The sequence below is a fragment of the Melanotaenia boesemani genome, chromosome 13 (assembly GCF_017639745.1).
Source record: "Melanotaenia boesemani isolate fMelBoe1 chromosome 13, fMelBoe1.pri, whole genome shotgun sequence".
NCBI lineage: Eukaryota > Metazoa > Chordata > Actinopteri > Atheriniformes > Melanotaeniidae > Melanotaenia > Melanotaenia boesemani.
Genome location: NC_055694.1, coordinates 3,940,802 through 3,960,977, shown reverse-complemented (window position 1 = coordinate 3,960,977; position 20,176 = coordinate 3,940,802). Strand labels below are relative to the sequence as shown.

At 38.9% G+C, this 20,176-nt stretch overlaps 1 protein-coding gene across 1 annotated transcript; it reads right to left on the bottom strand.

Annotated features, from left to right (window-relative positions):
- Positions 1-509: 509 nt before the first annotated feature.
- dnajc5ab (DnaJ (Hsp40) homolog, subfamily C, member 5ab) lies at positions 510-20,112 on the bottom strand. Its single transcript, XM_042002923.1, has 5 exons — positions 19,966-20,112; positions 6,509-6,673; positions 5,961-6,174; positions 4,633-4,804; positions 510-4,505 (listed from the first exon to the last, which is right to left on the bottom strand). Exons 2-5 carry the CDS (start codon positions 6,613-6,615, stop codon positions 4,408-4,410), a joined length of 591 nt encoding a protein of 196 aa, XP_041858857.1. The 5' UTR covers positions 6,616-6,673; positions 19,966-20,112; the 3' UTR covers positions 510-4,407.
- Between the last annotated feature and the right edge of the window lie 64 nt (positions 20,113-20,176).

Below are 20,176 nucleotides of genomic sequence, written 5' to 3'. Positions count from 1 at the left end.
ATACACGGGGAGAACATGCAAACTCCACACAGAAAGGCCGCTGTTTGAACCTCCCCCCAACCGAGGCTCGAACCAGCAACCTTTTTGCTCTGAGGCAGTGGTGCTAGCCACACCACCCTGCAATTTTCATCATGTTTGGAAAATATAAACACATTATCAGGTCCACCTTCTAGTACCAGGTTGGACCCCTTTTCCCTCCAGAACTGACTTAATCCTTGGTGTGATAGATGGAAGCAGGTGGTGGAAACCTTCCTCAGAGGTTTTCTCCATATTGACACGACAGCATCACACACTTGCTGCAGGTTTGTCGGCTGCATCCATGATGAGAATCTCCCGTTCCACCACATCCCAAAGCTGCTCTACTGGACTGAGATCTGGTGGCTGTGGAGGCCGTTGGAGTCCAGTCAGCTCATTAAAATTATTGCTGACATGTAGAGGGTGCACTTACTTTTGAGAGATACTTTATATTTCCACATTTGTAATGAAAGAAACACACAACGGCAACTGAGTCTCTGAAGCATCATAATCATTTATTTTACACCGTACATCAGACGCTTCATTATTTACCCATAAACGTCTGCCTGACAGACACAAACATGAGCAGTCCATGCTAGAAACAGAAAACCTTCACATCTCTAAAGTCTGGACTCGGACCTGCGTGTATATGCAGCTCATCCCACCGTTTACATCTAAAATCCTACACATCCCTTCCACATACCGGCTAATACTGCAACCAAATAATAAGGAAAATAAATAAAATAATGCATCTGGACACTATCCACACTAAAATAACTTCACTTCTGTCGCTGTTTTGGATCGAGCAGTGGAAGTGTCCAGACTCCAGGTTCATGGATTTCAGGTTGAATCAACAGATTTATTTGGTTCAAACTGGATCTGTTTCCATCTAATTCTTTTTAGGGATACATTTTATTTGCATTTGCTCATTTTGACCATTAATCTAAAAGTGGATCTCAGTCACAAAACACACTTCGTCAGCCCTTATTGCACTCGCTCATGATATGTAGAGATCCACGAGTAGGAGTTTGACTGAGCTTCTGAAGCAGGAAATAAGTGAACCAGTTTGGTTCCATGTAGGTTTTTTCTTTTTCTTACAAAACAATCAAACTTTAAACAACCACAGTCGTCCTGTATTTCATCCCTTCTGGACTGCTACTGGTGTGTGACAAATAAACTACAAAAAAACAAAAAACAAAACAAAACAAACAAAAAAAACACCCTAACAAGACTGATTGTTGTAAACTGCTCTTTATCTGCTATGATTATTATATATTCTACAAAACTCCCACCACATGAGATAGTAAGACTTTGGATATTAATATCCTCCCTTAATGACATAAATAAGAAAAAAAGATGAAAAGAAAATCTAGTCAGATACAGGAAAAAAAAACAAGGTGTCAAATATCTGATAATGAAATCTAAAGATGCACTTTACACAACATGTACAGCATTTCAACCTTCTCACAAACCAAAAGCTAAAAAAAAGCTAAAAACAAAACAAAACAAAAAAAAAAAACAATCATTGTTACAGTGATGCATCATCTGAGTGAAAACAGGGGCCACAAGCGTCTGGAAATGTCATTTCTCTACTTGTGACACTGGACTCTGCTGGGTTTCCCACAGCACACACACACACAACGCCTTTACAGGTAACACGAACAGCCAGCAAATACAGGCTGAACACAGACGAGGAAGAAGAGGAAGGAAGCTGGGAGGAAGAGCAGGGATGAAGCATGAGTGGATGTCTGTTGGTGGCTGGAAAGCTTCCGCCCCAGCAGCTGGTGGGTTTTTAGGATTTATGTGTGGAAGACGACAAAATCTGGAGGAATTTATCTCTGGAGCATGTTACAGGAACTAGTCTCGTTATCATTAATAAATAATAAAGTTATTATTGGAAAACAATCACGGGGCAACTCTGAGAACAGTTAATAAGTAAATAGTCTCCGGAGCCTGGAGGCGTGGGAGGGTGAATGTGTCTGGAAGAAGTCCTGGGATTCTGAAATAATGGTTTTCTGTTGTCCAACATGTAAACATGACGGTATAAACATGTTTACACACCTTTTCTAACACCAATAATAATTAGTTCTGCTTTGAACTTTAAGTTTTTTAGCTTGCTTTAACAAAAAAGTGAGGCTGACCTTCATGTAAGTTCCAACTTCCTGCTTCATATTTCGTAGGAACGTTAAGCCTGTGATCGTTTTTATTTATTATTAAGTTCTTCTTATTGTGGACTGTAGACTGTGCTGCAGCAAGTTCTACTGAGGAACTTTCTTCAACCACCATGGAAGATACATCCTCTGGTCGTGGAAAAGATGCAAAGATGTTTTATCTATCCATCTTCTTTTGCTTATCCGGGTTGGAATTGCGGGGGCAGCGGCCTAGGCAGGAATCTCAGATTTCTGTCTTCTCGGCCACTTTTTCCAGCACATCTGGGGGGATTACGAAGCGTTCCCAGACCGGCTGAGATGTAGTCCATCCAGCGTGTCCTGGGTCTTCCCCGGGTCTCCTCCCGGTGGAACACCTCACCAGGGAGGCGTCCAGGAGGCATCCTGACCAGATGTCTGAGCCACCTCATCTGGCTCCTCTAGGTGTGGAGGAGCAGAGGTTCTTCTTCTGCTCCTCTACCCCTCCCGGATTACCGAGCTTCTCATTTCAGCTGCTTGTATCTGCGATCTTATTCTTTCAGTCGCTACCCACAGCTGATGACCAAAGGTGAAGGTAGGAACGTAGACCACCCGGTAAATTAAATCTGTATCACTAACCGGCTTGTCGATCTCCAGACTGGACTCTGTGGTCTGACGAGTCCAGATCTACCCTGTTCCAGAGCGATGGAGCATCAGGGTAAGAGGAGAGGCAGTGATGCAGCCATCATGCCGAGTGCTACCGTACAAGCCTGTGGGGGCAGTCTATGATCTGGGGTTGCTGCAGTTGGTCGGGTCTAGATTCAGGTCTAGGTTCCATCCTCCCAGAGGCACGGCCATATTCACAGATGACAGGGCCAGATTTCATGGAGCTCAGACTGTGAAAGAGTGGTTCAGGGAACAGGAAACATCATTTTCACTCATGGGTTGGCCACCACAGAGTCCAGACCTGAACCCCACCGAGGATCTTTGGGATGTGCTGGAGAAGGCTTTGAACACTGGTCGTCCATCGTCAATATAAGATCTTGGTGAAGAATTACAGCAACACTAGATGGAAATAAATTTTGTGACATTGCAGGAGCTTTCTGAAATGATGCCACAGCTGGAATCAAAGCTAAAGGCGGTCTAACCAAATATATATGTAAATGTTTTCTATGTGTTTTATTTTGGACGGGCAGTTTGTCTATTGGCATTTCCTTGTTTTCCTCTTATGATGCTTACTTGAGTATTAAAAGTGAATAAACATGTTTAAATTCAAGAACAAGATGAAAGTTTCCTTGTCTTGACGTGTAAGGACAGTGTTGTCTTTCAGATCCAGGAAGCACACCGACCCGCAGACATGCTCACGGTAATGCTGGTGATTTCAGATTAATGCAAAATTAAAGAAATTCTAATCTGAGGGCATGGAAGGAGCTGAAACACAATTATCTCTTTTCATTTAGTTTTGCACAATAAAAACATCCCTCTTGAAATTCAGTGCATATTCTACAAGTGTTACTTGTGTCTTTTCTTTCCTCAATATCATCTCTACATTTTTTAAGAGTTAAAAAAAAGTGCATCATTTACAGGTAAAAACATCCCGGGAAATATTACTGAAATTTCATCATGTCTGTTGTGTTCCAGGAAAGATAAAACGGGGGATTATTCAGGTGCAATCTGCAGCTAAGACTCCAAAGTTAAAAGATTAATCTGTTTGCCTTGTTTTTAACTTTGCTTCTCCAAGTTTCTCTCTTTCTTCTCCCAGTTTAATATGTAAAAAAAGAAAAAGGGATGAGCTGCAGAGCTCATTTCTGTCAGTATTCTCTGATGTGCATGAAAGGGATAAACAAAACACAAGTGTTTGTATGTGCAGCATATGCAGAAAGTGTGTGTTACTGACTGTTAAAATAGCAGTTAGGGCTGGGCAATATGTTCTTTATGACAAAGTGGTCATTTAGAAAAGATATCTAAGGGTTTAATTTCTAATTGTTTGTCATATAACAGTACTTAAATCCTGCCACTGATGTCAGAATTCAACTTTTAGCTTCTTTCCTGCTTCACAGCTGAGATTACATAGATGTAAAGATCACCTTCCAGCTGTTTTTCCTTATAAAACAACTCATTAGAATAAAAGTTAGAGGTCACATGCACGACTTGCATCCGTACAGTCGAGGAAAAGTAAATACAGTTGGAAGTTGTAAATCTGCCCAGCCCTAGTAGCTGTGCTTGCTTGTAAAGAGTTTGTGTGTGTGTGTGTGTGCTAGTGTGTTTAGTATGAGTCAGTCTTGTAGCTGTAGTGTGCATCAGAGGTGAGCTGGGTGGTTTCTGTGGCTGATGACGGCTGCATGACGATGGGGTCGCTGCCACCTGAGAAGAAAACAAACACACGTATTAGAAAAGTGAAAAAGCAGCAGTGGCAGTAGCATGCAGCTACTACGGATCGAGATGCACAAAAGGTCGATGTGAGCGATCCCGTAACGATGGCAGCATTCACCTCTCTCCTCAGCGGTCATCTGGGCCTCCAGGTCCTCCGGGGAGACGTAGAACTCGGGTTCCTGGTCCATGGGCGGCTGAGGTTTACATTTACCACAGCAACAGTTACAGCAGCAACACAGGCAGCAGCAGCAATAACAACCTGTTGCCAGGCAGCAGAAGGCGAACAAGGCCTGCAGGATAAAGACAGAGAGAGAAGTTCTCAGTTCACTGGAGAAAAAACGGTGCTTTACACAGATATCTAACCAGCCAATCACATGGCAGAAACTCAACACATCTAGACATGTAGACATGGTGAGGAAGACTTGCTGAGGTTCAAACGGAGCATCAGGATGAAGAAGAGAGAGGATTTACGTGACTTTGAGAGTGGCATGATTGTTGGTCTGAGTATTTCAGAAACTGCTGATCTACAAGGGATTATCCTTGACATGGTTCGATAACGTCCTGAAGTCTTCCTGATATGGGTCACATGATGCTTCTGGGAGGACAGTTACGTCCCCTGCTGTCTGGGATGAGGAGGTATAAGATCCCTCATCCCTGCTGATGATTTCACGGTTTGATTTTCAAACTTCAACCATGAAGTAGAGTATTTTAGTATTGGAGGATATATCAAGACTTTAAAACTTGGTTAATTTTTTCTAAAATCTAAAGTTCTTCTCATTTTCATAGCGAAAGTTTCAGTTAAGTATCTGGGACGTAGCATCTCAACCCAGTTGAGACACTATCATGTCAATATGGAGCAAAATCTCTGACCTTGTTGGAACCATGACACCAAGAATTACGGAAGTTCTGGAGGGAAAAGGGGGAATCAAACCCGGTACTAGCAAAGTGGACCTGATATTTATTGTATGGTAGTTTTATTAGATCGATAACTGGGTTGCTTTGTGGTTTTAAGCTATCCTGCTGTTTAAAAAAAGTCACATTATGAAAACCTGTAAAATGATGTGTCAGCATGGGAGAAAATACTTAGAGAAGTAAACTTTCTATACTCTGTAATTTTGTCATTACAGCTTCTGACTCAGCAGATAATGCCCAGAATTAATGGTGCAAAAAATAATAATAATAATAATAAAAAAAAACTTAAGAAAACACCATGGTAGATGTTAAAATAATGTGACCTCTGTCCTGATGATGGAAACAGAATGATATTAGCTTGAAGTAAGGGGTTGGTAAGTGGGTGGGCTGCTGGGCCTTTTCTCAGGTGAGTGACCCTATGGCTTGCCAGAGATCTGCGCTCTCTGAGTGCTTCTAGTGTTTTTGTCTTTTTTTTACTTCCCTAAATTCAATAATAGAAAATTTCACAGGTTTATAGAGTCTGAAGTGACATACCTTGGCCCACCAGCTGGACAGAACAAAGTAGGTGTTGACGTTCTCCTCTCCAAACTGTTCTGCCACGTAGAGCCCCAATGAGCCGTATTTGTCGTAGATGTTCTTCTTGGTGGGGTCCACCAAGATGGAGTGGGCGTTGTTTATTTCCTTAAATTTCTCAGCTGCGTCTGGGTTGTCTGGGTTTTTATCTGGGTGAAACTTCAAAGCCAGTTTCCTGTAGAAAGACAAGAAGAAGATCTATTTTCTGAAAAACACATGGGGGTCAAATAAAAACTATGACTCAGCTAATTTTGAACAAAAACGTTCCTTAATATAATGAATATTGTCCACACAGAGATCAGATAAATATTAGATCGTTTCTTAATCTTAGCTTTTAAAGGCAACAGACTGAAGAGGAATGTAACCTGAAACATTTAATCAGAGGCTGAGAAAGATTTAAAAGTGAAAACACAACATGATCACAAGGCTCCCTCTAGTGGTTCCAATCTAAACCCTCCCACCGGCTGAGGGGCTTCGTGTTCGCAGGGCGGGATGAAAATGGAGAATACCTGTAGCATTTCTTGATGTCCTCTGTCGTGGCGCTCTTGTCAACTCCGAGCACAACGTAAAGCGATTCTCCTGATGTAGAGAGGGTCCTCTGTCTCTGGTGGTCCATGGTCTGTCTTCCTTGGTTGCCTTCCTTTACTTGCTCCCTCGCTCACTCAGCCTATCACCTGTCAGGTAAAAACACCAACAAGCAACAAAGCGTCAGATAGTTAAAATAAACAAACAAAAAAAAACAAACTGCAACCTTGAAACAAGTTGAAATGAAAATGTCTGACGATGACGAACACTCGGCTGGGCAGAGGCATGTCCTGAATGACTGTCATACTTCCAGCAAGTCAAGCAGTGAGAAACTCCAGTAAACAAGATGGTTATCAGATCTAAACTAACAGGACTGCTCAGATGAATGAAGTGCTTTAACATGAGAGCAGGAAGCAGGTGAGAGCTGTAAAAAGGTATGTTAACTATGCAGGTTTATGCTGTCGTTACATGTAGGATTATATTTAGCTGCTACTGGGGTTGAACCTGGTGTTTCAGTCTGAAAACTGTAAGATAAGATCCCTTAAAATAAACTGATCTAGAATCAGGACTCCACAGCAGGCACTGATGTGGTCCTTCAACCATAAATGCAGGATTCTGAGCAGCTTGTTCCCTTCGTTTAAGGGGGTGTTGGAGGTGCTCGGTGGCTGTGGAGGTTCAGGTTTGTGTCTTGATCTGTGGTTCTTTCATGTTTCCTGGTACACCTTCCTCTCTCCATCTCCACAGCTACACAACTAGAGCTTTTAATAAAACTTCAGGGGCTTCCTTTATTTCAGGGGAGTCCAGCTCATTTTAGTTCAGGATGCAGATGCAGCACAAGCTGATCTCCAGAGGGCCAGACCAGAAAGTAACGGCATAGTAACCCAGAAATAATGAAAACTCCAAATCACACTTTTAATCACAGGTATCTGGAACAGAAAAACACAGAATTTCATATGATGATCACAGTAACCTCTGAAGAGTTTAAAGTTGTTTTAAGTGTCATACGCGTACATTTTTACATGTAGTGATCCTGACCACTTGAACGGACTCACCTCACCATACGAACTGATCAGATCTATTAGTTAATAAACATAAAAAGACAGAACAAATTACCGCCTGTCTTAAAAAAGTTCCTATTTACAAATCTCATTTCCATATTCTCCAAATTCATCCCGTGGGCCAGGTTGGGCCCTTTGGTGGGCTAGTATTTGCTCCTGGGCCTTAGGTTTGACACCCCTGCTTTATTCCATCATATAGTTGTAATTTATGTAAGTATCAGAAACAAAATGTCCTAGTGTCTCTACTGGCCCAGTAAGCCCCCGACCCAATGATTTTGAACCTGAGTTTGTTGGGCAAAGATTTTCCACATCATGGATTCTCAGATGGAAAAAGTCTGTTTCCGTTATGTTTACCAGCCGCAACGAGGAGCTGGAGGAGATCTCCACCGCAGACCTGAAGTACCTGCTGCTGCCCGCCCTGCTCGGAGCCCTGCACATGAAGCAGACCAGCCGGGACAAGCGGCTGGAGATCGTCCAGACCGCCCGAGTTTACTTCCTGGACTTCCTGAGGCGATGCAACGACTACAGCATAATTACAAATAAGCCTGATTTGTAATTAAAGGATTTTTTCTCCTACATCACATAAAAATCCAGACTGATTAAATGTGACCGTGTGAGGGATTTTATTGGAGTTATAGAGGGTTATTTAGGTCTGGCAAACCCAGCACACCCTTCACGGGTCAAACTTTATGCATAAATGTTTTCAGAGCAACTGGACAAAACAAAAACACTTTGCTAAAATGTAATGGTAAATCCCTAGCACACAAAGCAACACATGAAATGGTTTTGATCCCTTAAGAACGATGCATATCCTGACCTTTGAACAGAGTTGTTAGTGAGTTCTAATACTGGTTGATAACGGTCTGACTACAGGTCTGTGGGAGTTAACAGGCTTACAGATCATCATGAACCATTTCAGGTAAACAGACAGGACCAGACCTGCACCTTTCTGAAGAAAAACTATCATGTAACAACAAAGCTACCATCACAAAGTCACGGAAATTATTTTAATGTGTTTTTGGGGGTGATCTGGATCACTGCCTGGATCCAGGAATTTTTTAAAGGATGCTCTACCATGGGGAGCTTCTAGCTTAAAAAAATGCCCACAATCATTCATCATCTTTAAAAAAAGACAAGGGCTTTTGTTGTTTTTAATTAGAGGCAAAAAAAACTAATGCAATGAAAAAATGTGTATGATTTAGTATATTAGGAATAAAGCAATCCTCTGTCTGGACCATATTAAATTGCATCTTTTTAAGTTGGATTTATTGGTTTGCTTTATAGAAAACAATCAAATATCAAATACATCCTTCACAGGGAAAGAGAGAAGACAAAATAATTGTGATGTTATTTAGAAACCAGGCTCGTAAATTCTTTGTATCATGTTGAATAGTTTCAAATCATGAATCATACTGAACCAAATCTCATTGTATAAAGTCAAATTGTTGTCAAATTATTGAGGAATCACATCATATCAGCAGGGGGCTTCACTGTATCGTTACTGTATCGTATCGCTGGCAGAGTATCGAGATGTGTTTCGAATCAGCCTCAGTGGTGGGGATTCACATCCCTGCTTATAAAACTTTGGTGTTTGCTAAATTTGTACATAGGTTTTGGATTTTATCATTTATACTTGCATTCCAAGCTATAAAAATGTTTATTATTTTCTTATTAAGATTTTATGTTTTTTTGTGTGATTTTAGGTCCAGTTTGTTAATAAAATTTATATTAAAATGGAAAACAACAACAGTTATAAGAACATGTGGGGTTGTACTGAAAAGAAAAATTCTAAACAAAGGAAGGTAAATGATTTAAAGAGTGAAATATTAAAGTAAAATCAAAATTAGTAAACAATTGTCTTAAAAATTATTTTAATTATTTATTTTAATCAATTATTCCCTAGACCTCAGAGGACTAAATAATCTTAACCATGAAATGTGATGCATCATTTTCCAGTCACCATAACATGATGAACAATTAGGACTTTTGGGGTCTGCGTTCACATTTAAAACTATATATATATATATATATATATAAATCAATTTACAGCATTTTAACTATACTTTCCAAAAAAAAGGCAACAAAAACTTCTTATGAGGCCTTCATACATCCAGTCATTGCTGACAGGTGACCAGTTCTTGAGACTGTTGGTAATTTCTGACAATTAAGTCTAAATTAAGTATTTGTATTGGTACGGGATCTAAGTCTAAATAACACCAGATATTCTGTGTTGGTCAGTCTTTACTGCTCACACATTGGGAAGATGTTTCTCTAAGCGTGTTAAACTCTTAGAGAAAGTGGAAGGAGGTTAACTTTAGCAGATTGTCACTGGCTTGTCACCTACGTATACTGTGATAATTCTCAACAGGAAGAGAATGAGAAGAAGGCACAATGTGGATTAAACCAAAGTATGACGAGACTCCGGCTTTAAATAAGAACATGGTACATGAAAAGCAAACCTGTCAAACACTGTAGAGAGAAAAAAAAGATGATAGAGAAGGATTTAAAATATATATCTATATATATATATATATGTATGTATAAAGGTCTTTATTAGACCAGATGGTCTCTATTGTCAAGGGAACACTGGCTTTCCTGAACAACATGTCTGATTTAACACCTCCCTAAATCCCGCCTACTACAGCTCCTCGGATTAACCAGTAGCAACACAGACCCCCATCTCTCCATCTGACTGGGATTAACCAATGAGGACAATTCATCAGTACTGTTGGGATTAGCAACATGACACTGTGCTAGTGTGTGTGTTCAACATCATATCCAGCCTGTTCAGAGTAAAGCCTGAAGAAAAAGACCTGCCTACATGAGGAAGGTGACCAATGAGATTTTTTGTCAGGAAGAGACACTCAGCAAATGCTGGTGGGCAGCATATGGTGGTCAGCTCTAGGTTTAAGTATGAGACACTGTGAGATATGACCAAAATTACATACCAGGGTATTGTTTTTCAGTATTTGACTGTATTATTTTCCTCCCATGCATGACTGTTAACCACTGAACCAGACTGGCTGAGAAGAGTCTGCTGAAGTGTTTATTATACAATAAAAACAGTATTATACAGTAAACAGAATCTGGATTAGTGATGTCACAATTCCAGATTTTCTTGGTACGATTACTGTCAGAGAAATCATGGTATTACATTTTTACTATTATTATGGGTTAATTAATTTTACACTATAAATGTGTAAAATCACACTTTATAAGTCTTTAAATTTAATTACAATATTTTTATGCTAACATAATTAATCAATATAGAAGTAAAGTAACCATGACTACCTCTGCTCTGTAAAGAATCAATAAATCCTACAGATTAACTCTGATTTCTCTACCTGGACTTGGGAGGCTTCTTTCTATAATCTACATTACAAAAATGTTTTCTAAACATTTCTTTTCAACCTGAGTAGAAAATTTAGAAACCCAGGAAAACATCTGGTTAAGTTTGACTTCCAGCTGTGCTATAGCAAAAAAAGTTGCTGCTTAGAATCATAAATAATAAGAAACACTGAAAATAAAGAAACAAGAACACATATCTGAAATTACATGTGGTTTCTTTAAGAGGCCATTGCTCAATGATGACTACAAATATAAAGGTGATGATCTCAGTCTGAGCTAATTATGTTTTATGTGAAACTATCCATATAAAAGTTGTTTTTTTTCCACACCCGTATAATGTAACGTTCAGACTCATCATGTTGTGCTGTAAGCCCAACCAGAGTTGTAGGAAACTAACATAAAGCCTTACTGTATTTTCTTGTTTTTTAAGGACAAATCATTTGCATCTCAGACACATTTCCTTTATGAAATGCTGCAGGAAAAATCAGGGCTGCCAGGACAGACATGGACTCCACCACCATAGCTCCACAGGCTCACTGAACTCAATAAACCACACAGTCCATAGACAAAAATCTACTGGACACACAAGGTGTGGCTTTTTGTTTTTATGCTAAAGACACACGTTTTAAAACATTGTTGTATAGCAAAATTTGATGACCTCCATTTATTCACTTTGGGGCCTGATTTAAAAGTTTGTTTTCAAGCCAAAATGCTGGTTCCATGTGAACCAAACATCAAAATGACAAACGTAGGTAGGTAGACATGTCAGCTTGTCTCTGTGTGGACATGTGGACATGGCCTTGATCCCAACAGTCACACAGGGCCTGTGTACCACAGCTTTGTGGACCCCCTGTGCATTTTGGGTTGGACCCACTGTTGTAGCCCACATATACCTTCATTTTGCTGGTGTTTATCCTGCAGCTGGTGAAACATATTTGATGGATTTTCTCCTTCACTGCAACTTTTTCATGTCATACTTTACAGGCTGGTTTACAATGACACTTTGCTCTTTTTCTTCAACAGCCAAAGAAATCCCCCTTTAAACAGCTTCCTGCTGCACATTCTCGACGTTGTTTACACTGTTTAAAATGGTGTGTGTGGTACAAGACAAATTCATATTATACAATTATACCTGTGCCATTGGTAAAGAAGCTTCAAGAAAGATTTAAGACAACTAAACACACAGACCAGCTTGTAAGACTGACAGGTTGTGTCTGAGATGGTGGTCAGCAACACTGGAGCACCACAAAGCACTGTGCTCTTTACACTGTACACCTCAGACTTCCAACACAACTCTGAGTCCTGTCATGTGCAGAATAGAAAAAAAAATCACGATTTCGACTCACACATATATCTCATTTCTACCCAGTCTGTGGTAAGGAGATTTAAATGCATAGCCATGAAAACCCAAGCTGTAGTGGTGAGAGTCACCCCCTCACCCCATCCGAACTTATATCCCAAAAACATGTTTGCATTCGGCTGCGGTGTGGAAGTATTTTGGATTTAAGCCAGATGATGAAAAATTGTGTGAGCTGCATAGTAGAGTGTGTTTTGCCCTGGTTTTAGCAGCCCCCCAGACACCTACCGCATCCACTACAAAATCCTGCTGTTCACCTACAAGACCATCCACAACCTCGCTCCTCCCTACCTTTCTGATCTCTTCCATATCTCCATACCAGTTCCCTCAGATCCTCCTCCTCCATCCACCTGACCATCCCCACCGCCCGCCTTGTTACCATGGGGAGCAGAGCTTTCAGCTGCTCTGCTCCTCATCTCTGGAACTCCCTCCCCCCAGACCTCCGCAACTCTGATTCTATACAACTGTTCAAATCCAAACTCAAAACACATCTGTTTAAACTGGCACACTCACTGTAATATTTCACACTGCTTTTATTATTGTTTTATGCATCCGTTTATTTATGAGTGTATTTATTGATTTGTTATGCTTGTGTTTTATCTTGTAAGGTGACCTTGAGTATCTAGAAAGGCGCCCACAAATAAAATGTATTATTATTAATATTATTATTATTATTATTATTATTATTATTATTATTATTATTATTATTATTAAGACTCATCACCACCAGACCCATGCCCTTATATTCACCATCTGGAAAATAATTCAGTTTTAGAAGGTTTGTCAAAAAACAATGCAATAATTTAAATTGGGCACAAAGGCCACCAGAAGGTATTACATTTGAGGAGGAGGGTGCATGTTGCACCAGACCCTGTCACAGACACACCTGGAACGCATTACCGCAGTCAATCACCGGAATTCTGATGGCTTACACCTGCTGCCACTCTGACTCAAGGACTACTTATACTCCAGCTACACAGTCAGTCGTTGTCGGACCTCGTTTCAACGCTGTTGGACTCTCCTAACCTCCCCTTCCCGGTCCAGACTACCTGCATCGCTGATTATTTTCCAGAGACTTCCACTACTCCTATCTTCATAGTAAGAACCTGTGTTACCACCTCAGTTCTTATAATAAATCCTGCTTACCTTAACCTGTCTGCTCGGAGTCCTTCGTAACAGTGCAAGAGTTGATAGAAAATGAAAATGTCATCAACTTTCTAGCAATGACTGTTTTTTTTTTTTACATATTTCCATCTGCTGAGCTGGGAAGTGTCATCAGTGACTCATGCCTTACTGGGAGTTAAATAAACAACACATCCTGACATTTCTCTTTGTCATCACTTCCTCATTAATGCCTACCACCTTTTAAGAGTTGACACTTCGTTTCCTTGCATTCTCAAGGCTCAACATCTATGGTTCAGTCCTTTCTTTTACTGGTAAAAAAAATCACCTGGTTGACAACAGTTAGAATAAAAAAGCAGTCTGACGGTTTTTAGCCAGTCTGCTTTCTAATAAGCCTCCTAGTTACTGCCAAGCTTGAACTTCAGATGACGCTGCTATTGCTTCACCTTGAACATGGGAAACACTTTTTTTCCTTTGCTTTTAACATCACATCTTCCAATTAATTGGTTATATACTTCACTGATATGAAGAAGCAAATTAACTAATAATACTACCAATAATACCAATACTAATTTATTTATATACTGACATACGTCTGACTTCTAACTTTTTGTTTTTACGTGTTGGGAATTCCAGTTTCCCAATTTTCACTGAACTGAAGGTTTCACTGAACTGAGGGTTTCACTTCGCGTTGCTTCTGGCGGAGCACACATTAAAAAAGTCGCACAGTCTCATTAATTTAAAACTTAGGTGCCTACAATGTGTTGAGGTTAAAACTCGATTAACTGTGCAGCCTTATTGGCTGTGAACTTGTTCTATATGTGAAAACTATTAGTTAAGCTCCAAACTATTTCCGTTAAATCTGTTCTGTTACAACTGATACCTGCTAAATCCAAGTCTAGTGTCAGCAAAAGTTTTTTTAATTGTAATCTATACCTAATCTCTTATAAACCTCTTATAAAGTAAAAATTCATTTGATAAATGGTGCCAGCCCACAGTGATCAACTGCTCGGCCTGGTAGTCCGGCCTGGCTCCGGGACTGTGTGACCACAGCAGTGACAACCTGCACAGAAACAGCTGTCACACACATGCAAAGTGGGAAACTAAATGCTGGTGCAGTGGTTTCTTCTGCCCAGTTTCCTCAATATGTATGATCCAATGACTATTTACACAAATGAGCTAGAGAAGGAACTGGGCCAATCAAAGCTTTATATGTGATGTACTGACATTTTTCTGCCTTAAGAGAGCAAATCAAAAATGATGCAACAAAAAATTTTCATTAAGTGAAACTAGACTGCTGTCTCCAAAAACTTTGCAGCCATGAAAGAACTTTAATATTACTGTTAATAGGAATAGATACTACAGTTTTTTGGTAGAGCTGGGTGGTCCATCGGCTCATACCAAAAACAGTTTTTTTATTTTTGTTATAACATGAATTTGCTGTATACCACAAACACCAGTTTAAACAACCTAAACAATGTTGGGAACGTGGTGTTTGAAGGGGAACCTTTTTCACTGCTGCACCACTAACCTGCAGCAGAGCAGCTGTGTTATGCCAACTGTTGTCATGGAGATACTTCTAGTAAACTAGTTACTTGATCGGTAAACATGATCAATCTGCTGCACCATGTTAGCCGCAAACTTGCTTTGGAGTACCAATAATGTCTGAAGCTAAGATTATTAGTTATTAATTATTAATAAACATTATGAATCAATCCATATTAATAATTGATCTTTGTAATATTATATTAGTATATTATAAAGTATATGAGGTAGCTCGTGGTGTGAAGCAAGGGCTTTCTCTCACTTCCTTTGGACAAAGACGTTATTCTCCTTTTTTTTGTATATTCCTTTGGTTTTGTTTTCCTGTTTTTAATTTGTTCTAGTTATGATAAAATAAAAAGTTCAAATCTAAATTAATCAGTGTTATTATTTAATGATAACTGATATGATCTGCTCAGAGTAAAAACCCACCAGATGATTAAAGTGCAATATAAAGTGCTGTTACTGGTAACAGGGCACTGATTTGTCAATAAACGTTAAAATTAAAAGTATTTTAGCATATTGTACTCAGTAAAAAAATAAAAAATAAATTGCCCTAAGATGAATTTGTTGTAAACTGGCCCTACACAAATAAAGCTAAATTTAACTGAATTAATCAGCAACTAAAGCGACTTGGCAACATAAGTTTAAAGCAAAACTACGAGTTCTTAGAAGTGCTGCGATACGATTAGGAAACAGAGCAAACAGGTAACCCTCTCGTTAATTAGATGATTGCTTTCCAATCAGTGTGCAAATCTGGGCACAGGGACTCTGTAATGCAGAATGAGGCCAGTTTGTTAATGAAATTCCAGTCTGCATGGAGTCAGCGTTCATGCGTCAGCTTTTCAGATGGACACAGACATGCTAACGGTGCAGCAGCAAACATTACAGTAATGAGCAGGACTCTGCTAACGTAGACTGCAGGCTAAGCCCATCACTCTAATGAAAGTGCAGTCACCACAGTCACATGCAGAAATTCATTTTTAAATGGATTTATAACACTGTAAAAGTAATAAAGTTTGGCACTTTCACATTATGAATAAATATAAATCATTTTTAGTTGCAATGAATATCCAGAGTGATTTGTTGGAAATAAGAAAGGATCAAGTCAGGGTAAAAAAGAGGAAGCCAGAAGAAGGAAAGTGAAAGACGGTATCGAACACGAGGACACATGAATGCTGCATTATCCTGTCTTGAGGAATCACTCGTGACAAATTGTGACTTGAGTCTGCTGCTTCTTTTTCAAAATGAAAACTGTACATGTGTATTAGTGAGGTCATGACTATACATTTGTTTGGTACGATAACTGTCAGAGAAATAATCATAATTTTACAATTATCATGATTATTCTGTGTTAATTTTCCAACGCAATAAATGTCCTTTGAGGTCTTTGTGGTCTGTTGATGCAAACATAAAATAATATAAAAACAAAAAGTCTCATTCCTACTAAATCTTCTTTGCTCTGTAAACTAAATTCTGATTTCTCCCAGAGAAAACATGAAAATTCTATGGGACCGCTACTTGGACTTTGGAGGCTTCTGGAAACTACATAATAAAAATTGTTTTAAAAATCTTTTTCTTAACCTGAGTAGAGAATTTAGAAACCCAGGAAAAACATCTAGCTAGCGTTGATTTCTGGTTGTTCTTTAGCAGAACAGCTGCTGTTTGACACATAAATAAAACTGGAACACACACAAAAAACAAGACCATATATCTGAAATTAAATATGGTTTCTTCAATCACATATTGTGCACTGACGTCTAAATAAAAGGCATCAATCACACATCGAGTCAATCGTGTTTGAACAGCAAAACTATCTGTCCAAGAAATGTTAAGATTTGACGTTTTCTAGCGTATAAAGTAGCGTTCATTGAACTCTGATTAGCTTGTCATGTTGCTGTAAGCCCAAATTACTCACATTATAATTATACATGGCAGGATTACGTTTCATTTTAATGTTAAGTTAGATGAAGATTAACATAACTGTAATCCGCTAGTGAACATTTACCTTACTTCGTCGTGCAAAACTGGGTGTTTATCCTGCATGTGGTGAAACATTCTGTTTTTCCTCCTTTCACTGCAACGTTTTTCTGTCGTGTTTACAAGCTGGCTAGCCCTCTTCCACAATGACACCTTGGTCATTTTTCCTATAACCAAAGAAATCCAACAACGATGACTCAGTCTATTACATCAGTGACCTCTTGACCCTGTATGAACCCACAGGTCACCTGGATCCGGTCTCTTTATCAGTTCCAACTCTTAGAACCAGACATGGAGAAGCTGCATTCAGCTTCTATGCTCCACATGTCTGGAACAAACTCCCAGAAAGCCTCAGATCAGCTGAAACACTCAGTTTATTTAGATCCAGGTTAAAGACCCACCTGTTCTCTGCATTTCAATAGTTTTTATTTTAAAATGTCAAAATCTGCATCTGTTTCTTTTAAGCTTTTAAACTTGATCATGTTTTAATACTGTTTTTATTTATTGTTCTTTCTTTTTCCTTTCTCTTTAATTTTTCATTTTAAATTATGCTTCTTATTTTCTGATGTTTCAGTGTCTCAATAAAGTTGAAGTCGCTGAATTGTGCTATGCAAATAAACTGCCTTGCCTATTTATCTAAAAGGGAAGGACTGTTCCTTTGCCAAACTTTCCCACATTAACACGCCCTTACTGCAACAGGCACGGAAAGAAAACAAAGCAAAACAATCAGTAACATGCACGTACGAGTTGCTCTGAGCTGCTGACATGTATCTGATATAGTCCTTTATGGAAAGTGATGATTTTGAGGCAAACCATTTTTGAGGCCATTTGGGTGCCCAAAGCACAACTGCTTTAAGGTGTCAGTACGGAGCAGCTACTAGTAGAGCTTCCCTGTTTGTTTTTGATGTTTTTGTGGCCCATTATTACTATTTAGAATAATAATGATAATAATAATAATGATTATTATAATAATAATTTAATGCTGTAATTTCATTTTGGCAGCAAACTCTCAACTGATGTCATGTTACTCTCGTTACTCTCAAACTGATCATTCTAGTCCACATCGTCCATGTTGCAAGGTGTAAAAGCGCCTTATACGTGTATTTAAGTAGTTTATTAAGATAAGATGATGATAAATGATAAATAATACTTCCCTGTTGCCAGTGGGACTGGATATGCTTTGACCCTGATAAAATATTCTCTAAAAAGAGCTTCTGCTGCTCATGGACAAGGATAATCATTTTCATGTAAGTGGATTGTTTGAGTAGTTTCATAAAAATGCAAGTAAATTTCTTTATTTAACTACACCAATTTCCCACACCATGCTTAGGAAAATAACTGTACAGCTGAAGTTTAATAAAGATGCTCGCCGTTTTGCAAAAAGAATTTCATAAATATGTGCAAATGATCCAAAAATTTTACTATTTTATGTACAGAACCAAAACATACAGTTTTTATTGCTAAAAGCTCATCTTTAATGAGGGCTTGAAGACAGACGAGTTGCTGTACAGTTGCCACGTGACTGTTTGGCATCTCTTCCAACACCAATGCTGCGTCTGAGCTGATGCATAGGGTTGTTTATTTTTATTATGCCTAGCTACTTTAACAGTTACATTAGCTAATGCAAAAACAACAAATTCAAACAAAAACAAAGCCACAAAGAAGAACAATCAGATAAAAATTTATATAGCCTATAGCAAATAATTTTCAAAAACTGCTTGTTGACAACTTTACTTTGCTGATAAAGCACTTTATATTATCTCAATTATATTCTATATATTTCCATGAAGACGGGAAAGGAAGAAGATGGTCATTGTTACATGAGAATAAAAGTTGATGGGACAGTCTGACAGTCACGTTATAGTAGCTGGTTGGCCTACAACCACAAAGATAACAGCAGTGAATGAAGACTGTGTAACACGATGTTACTGATTAAACTGAGCTAACAGTCTCTGTTAGACACTTAATCACACACACACATAGACGGCCAGTTTGTAAAACTACGAAGCTAAGAAACTGACATAAGTTCTATTAACTTGTATCTCCATATTTTAAACTAAACAAGTACAGATAAAAACAACAGAAAAGTCTACAAACATGGATCAATTCTGCAAGATGAGAAATACAAGTACATTTTAAAGTCACAAAAAATGAGAAAAAATTATAAAAGCATCTGAAAAGAAAATTACACAAGTCGGATAAGACAAGTCAGAACATAAAAGTAAATTGTGTGAGTCAGAAAATATATACTGACTTGTATTTACTGATGTGCAGAATTAATCTATTTTTGTTTTGTATCTGTAAATTAAATTAACAAAACAAATTCAAAAAGCCCAATATAAACCACCTGCCAAATAATAGATATAACAGACAGTAAAAAATACTGCCCCTGCTCCCATTATTTCAGATTTCAGATATTCAGATATATATATATATATATATATATATATATATATATATATATATATATATATATATATATTCTGTCCCTGGAACAACAGGATTACTTTAAACAATTGACTTTTAATCACAACATTTTGTGAACCTGCAGCTGATCAAACACCCCCACCCCCTTACCACCACCACCCCAACTTGCACCTGTCTCCAACATTTTCCAAACCTAGCGCCAGCTTTGAGATCAAAAGCACACAAGCTTCAGAATTTAAATCCGGATTTATCCTGTGTTGTTCTCAAACTGTTTTACCTTACCAAATAATTTAGGTACGTTTCAATCAACAATAATCGATACTGAGCTCCGGGATCTGATTCAGAGCCTGTCTGCCTTCTCACGACTTACTGAAGGACTCTGTGTAGCGGCAACCAAACTAGAAATTACCGGTCGGCTCGGGAATCAAACCGTGGTTAAAGCGGATAATCTCCACTCCATCAAACGAAAGCAACCAGCATCCATGTTGGTAAACGGGTTGTTAGCCAGTCTGTAGCCTAGCTTACACTTAGCCCTTAGCTCGCTAACTAATCCAAGGGCAGCAAAGCTTCCTTACGTTTGTCCACCAGCTAACGCTGCTTTTCTTACCTTTTCTCCAACCCCGGCAATGTGGCTGTATTTTCTTTTTACTGAAGACTGGCTGAAGTTTTATAATCCTCGCATCACAGTTGCACTTGTGCTTTCCACCGCTAAACCATTCAAACACCCGGTTGTACAGCCACTGAGCTAAGGGCTACACCGGGCTGTCAATACGTACAGAGAACGGTCTCGCGGATGCCTCCCACTCTCCGTCTGCTCG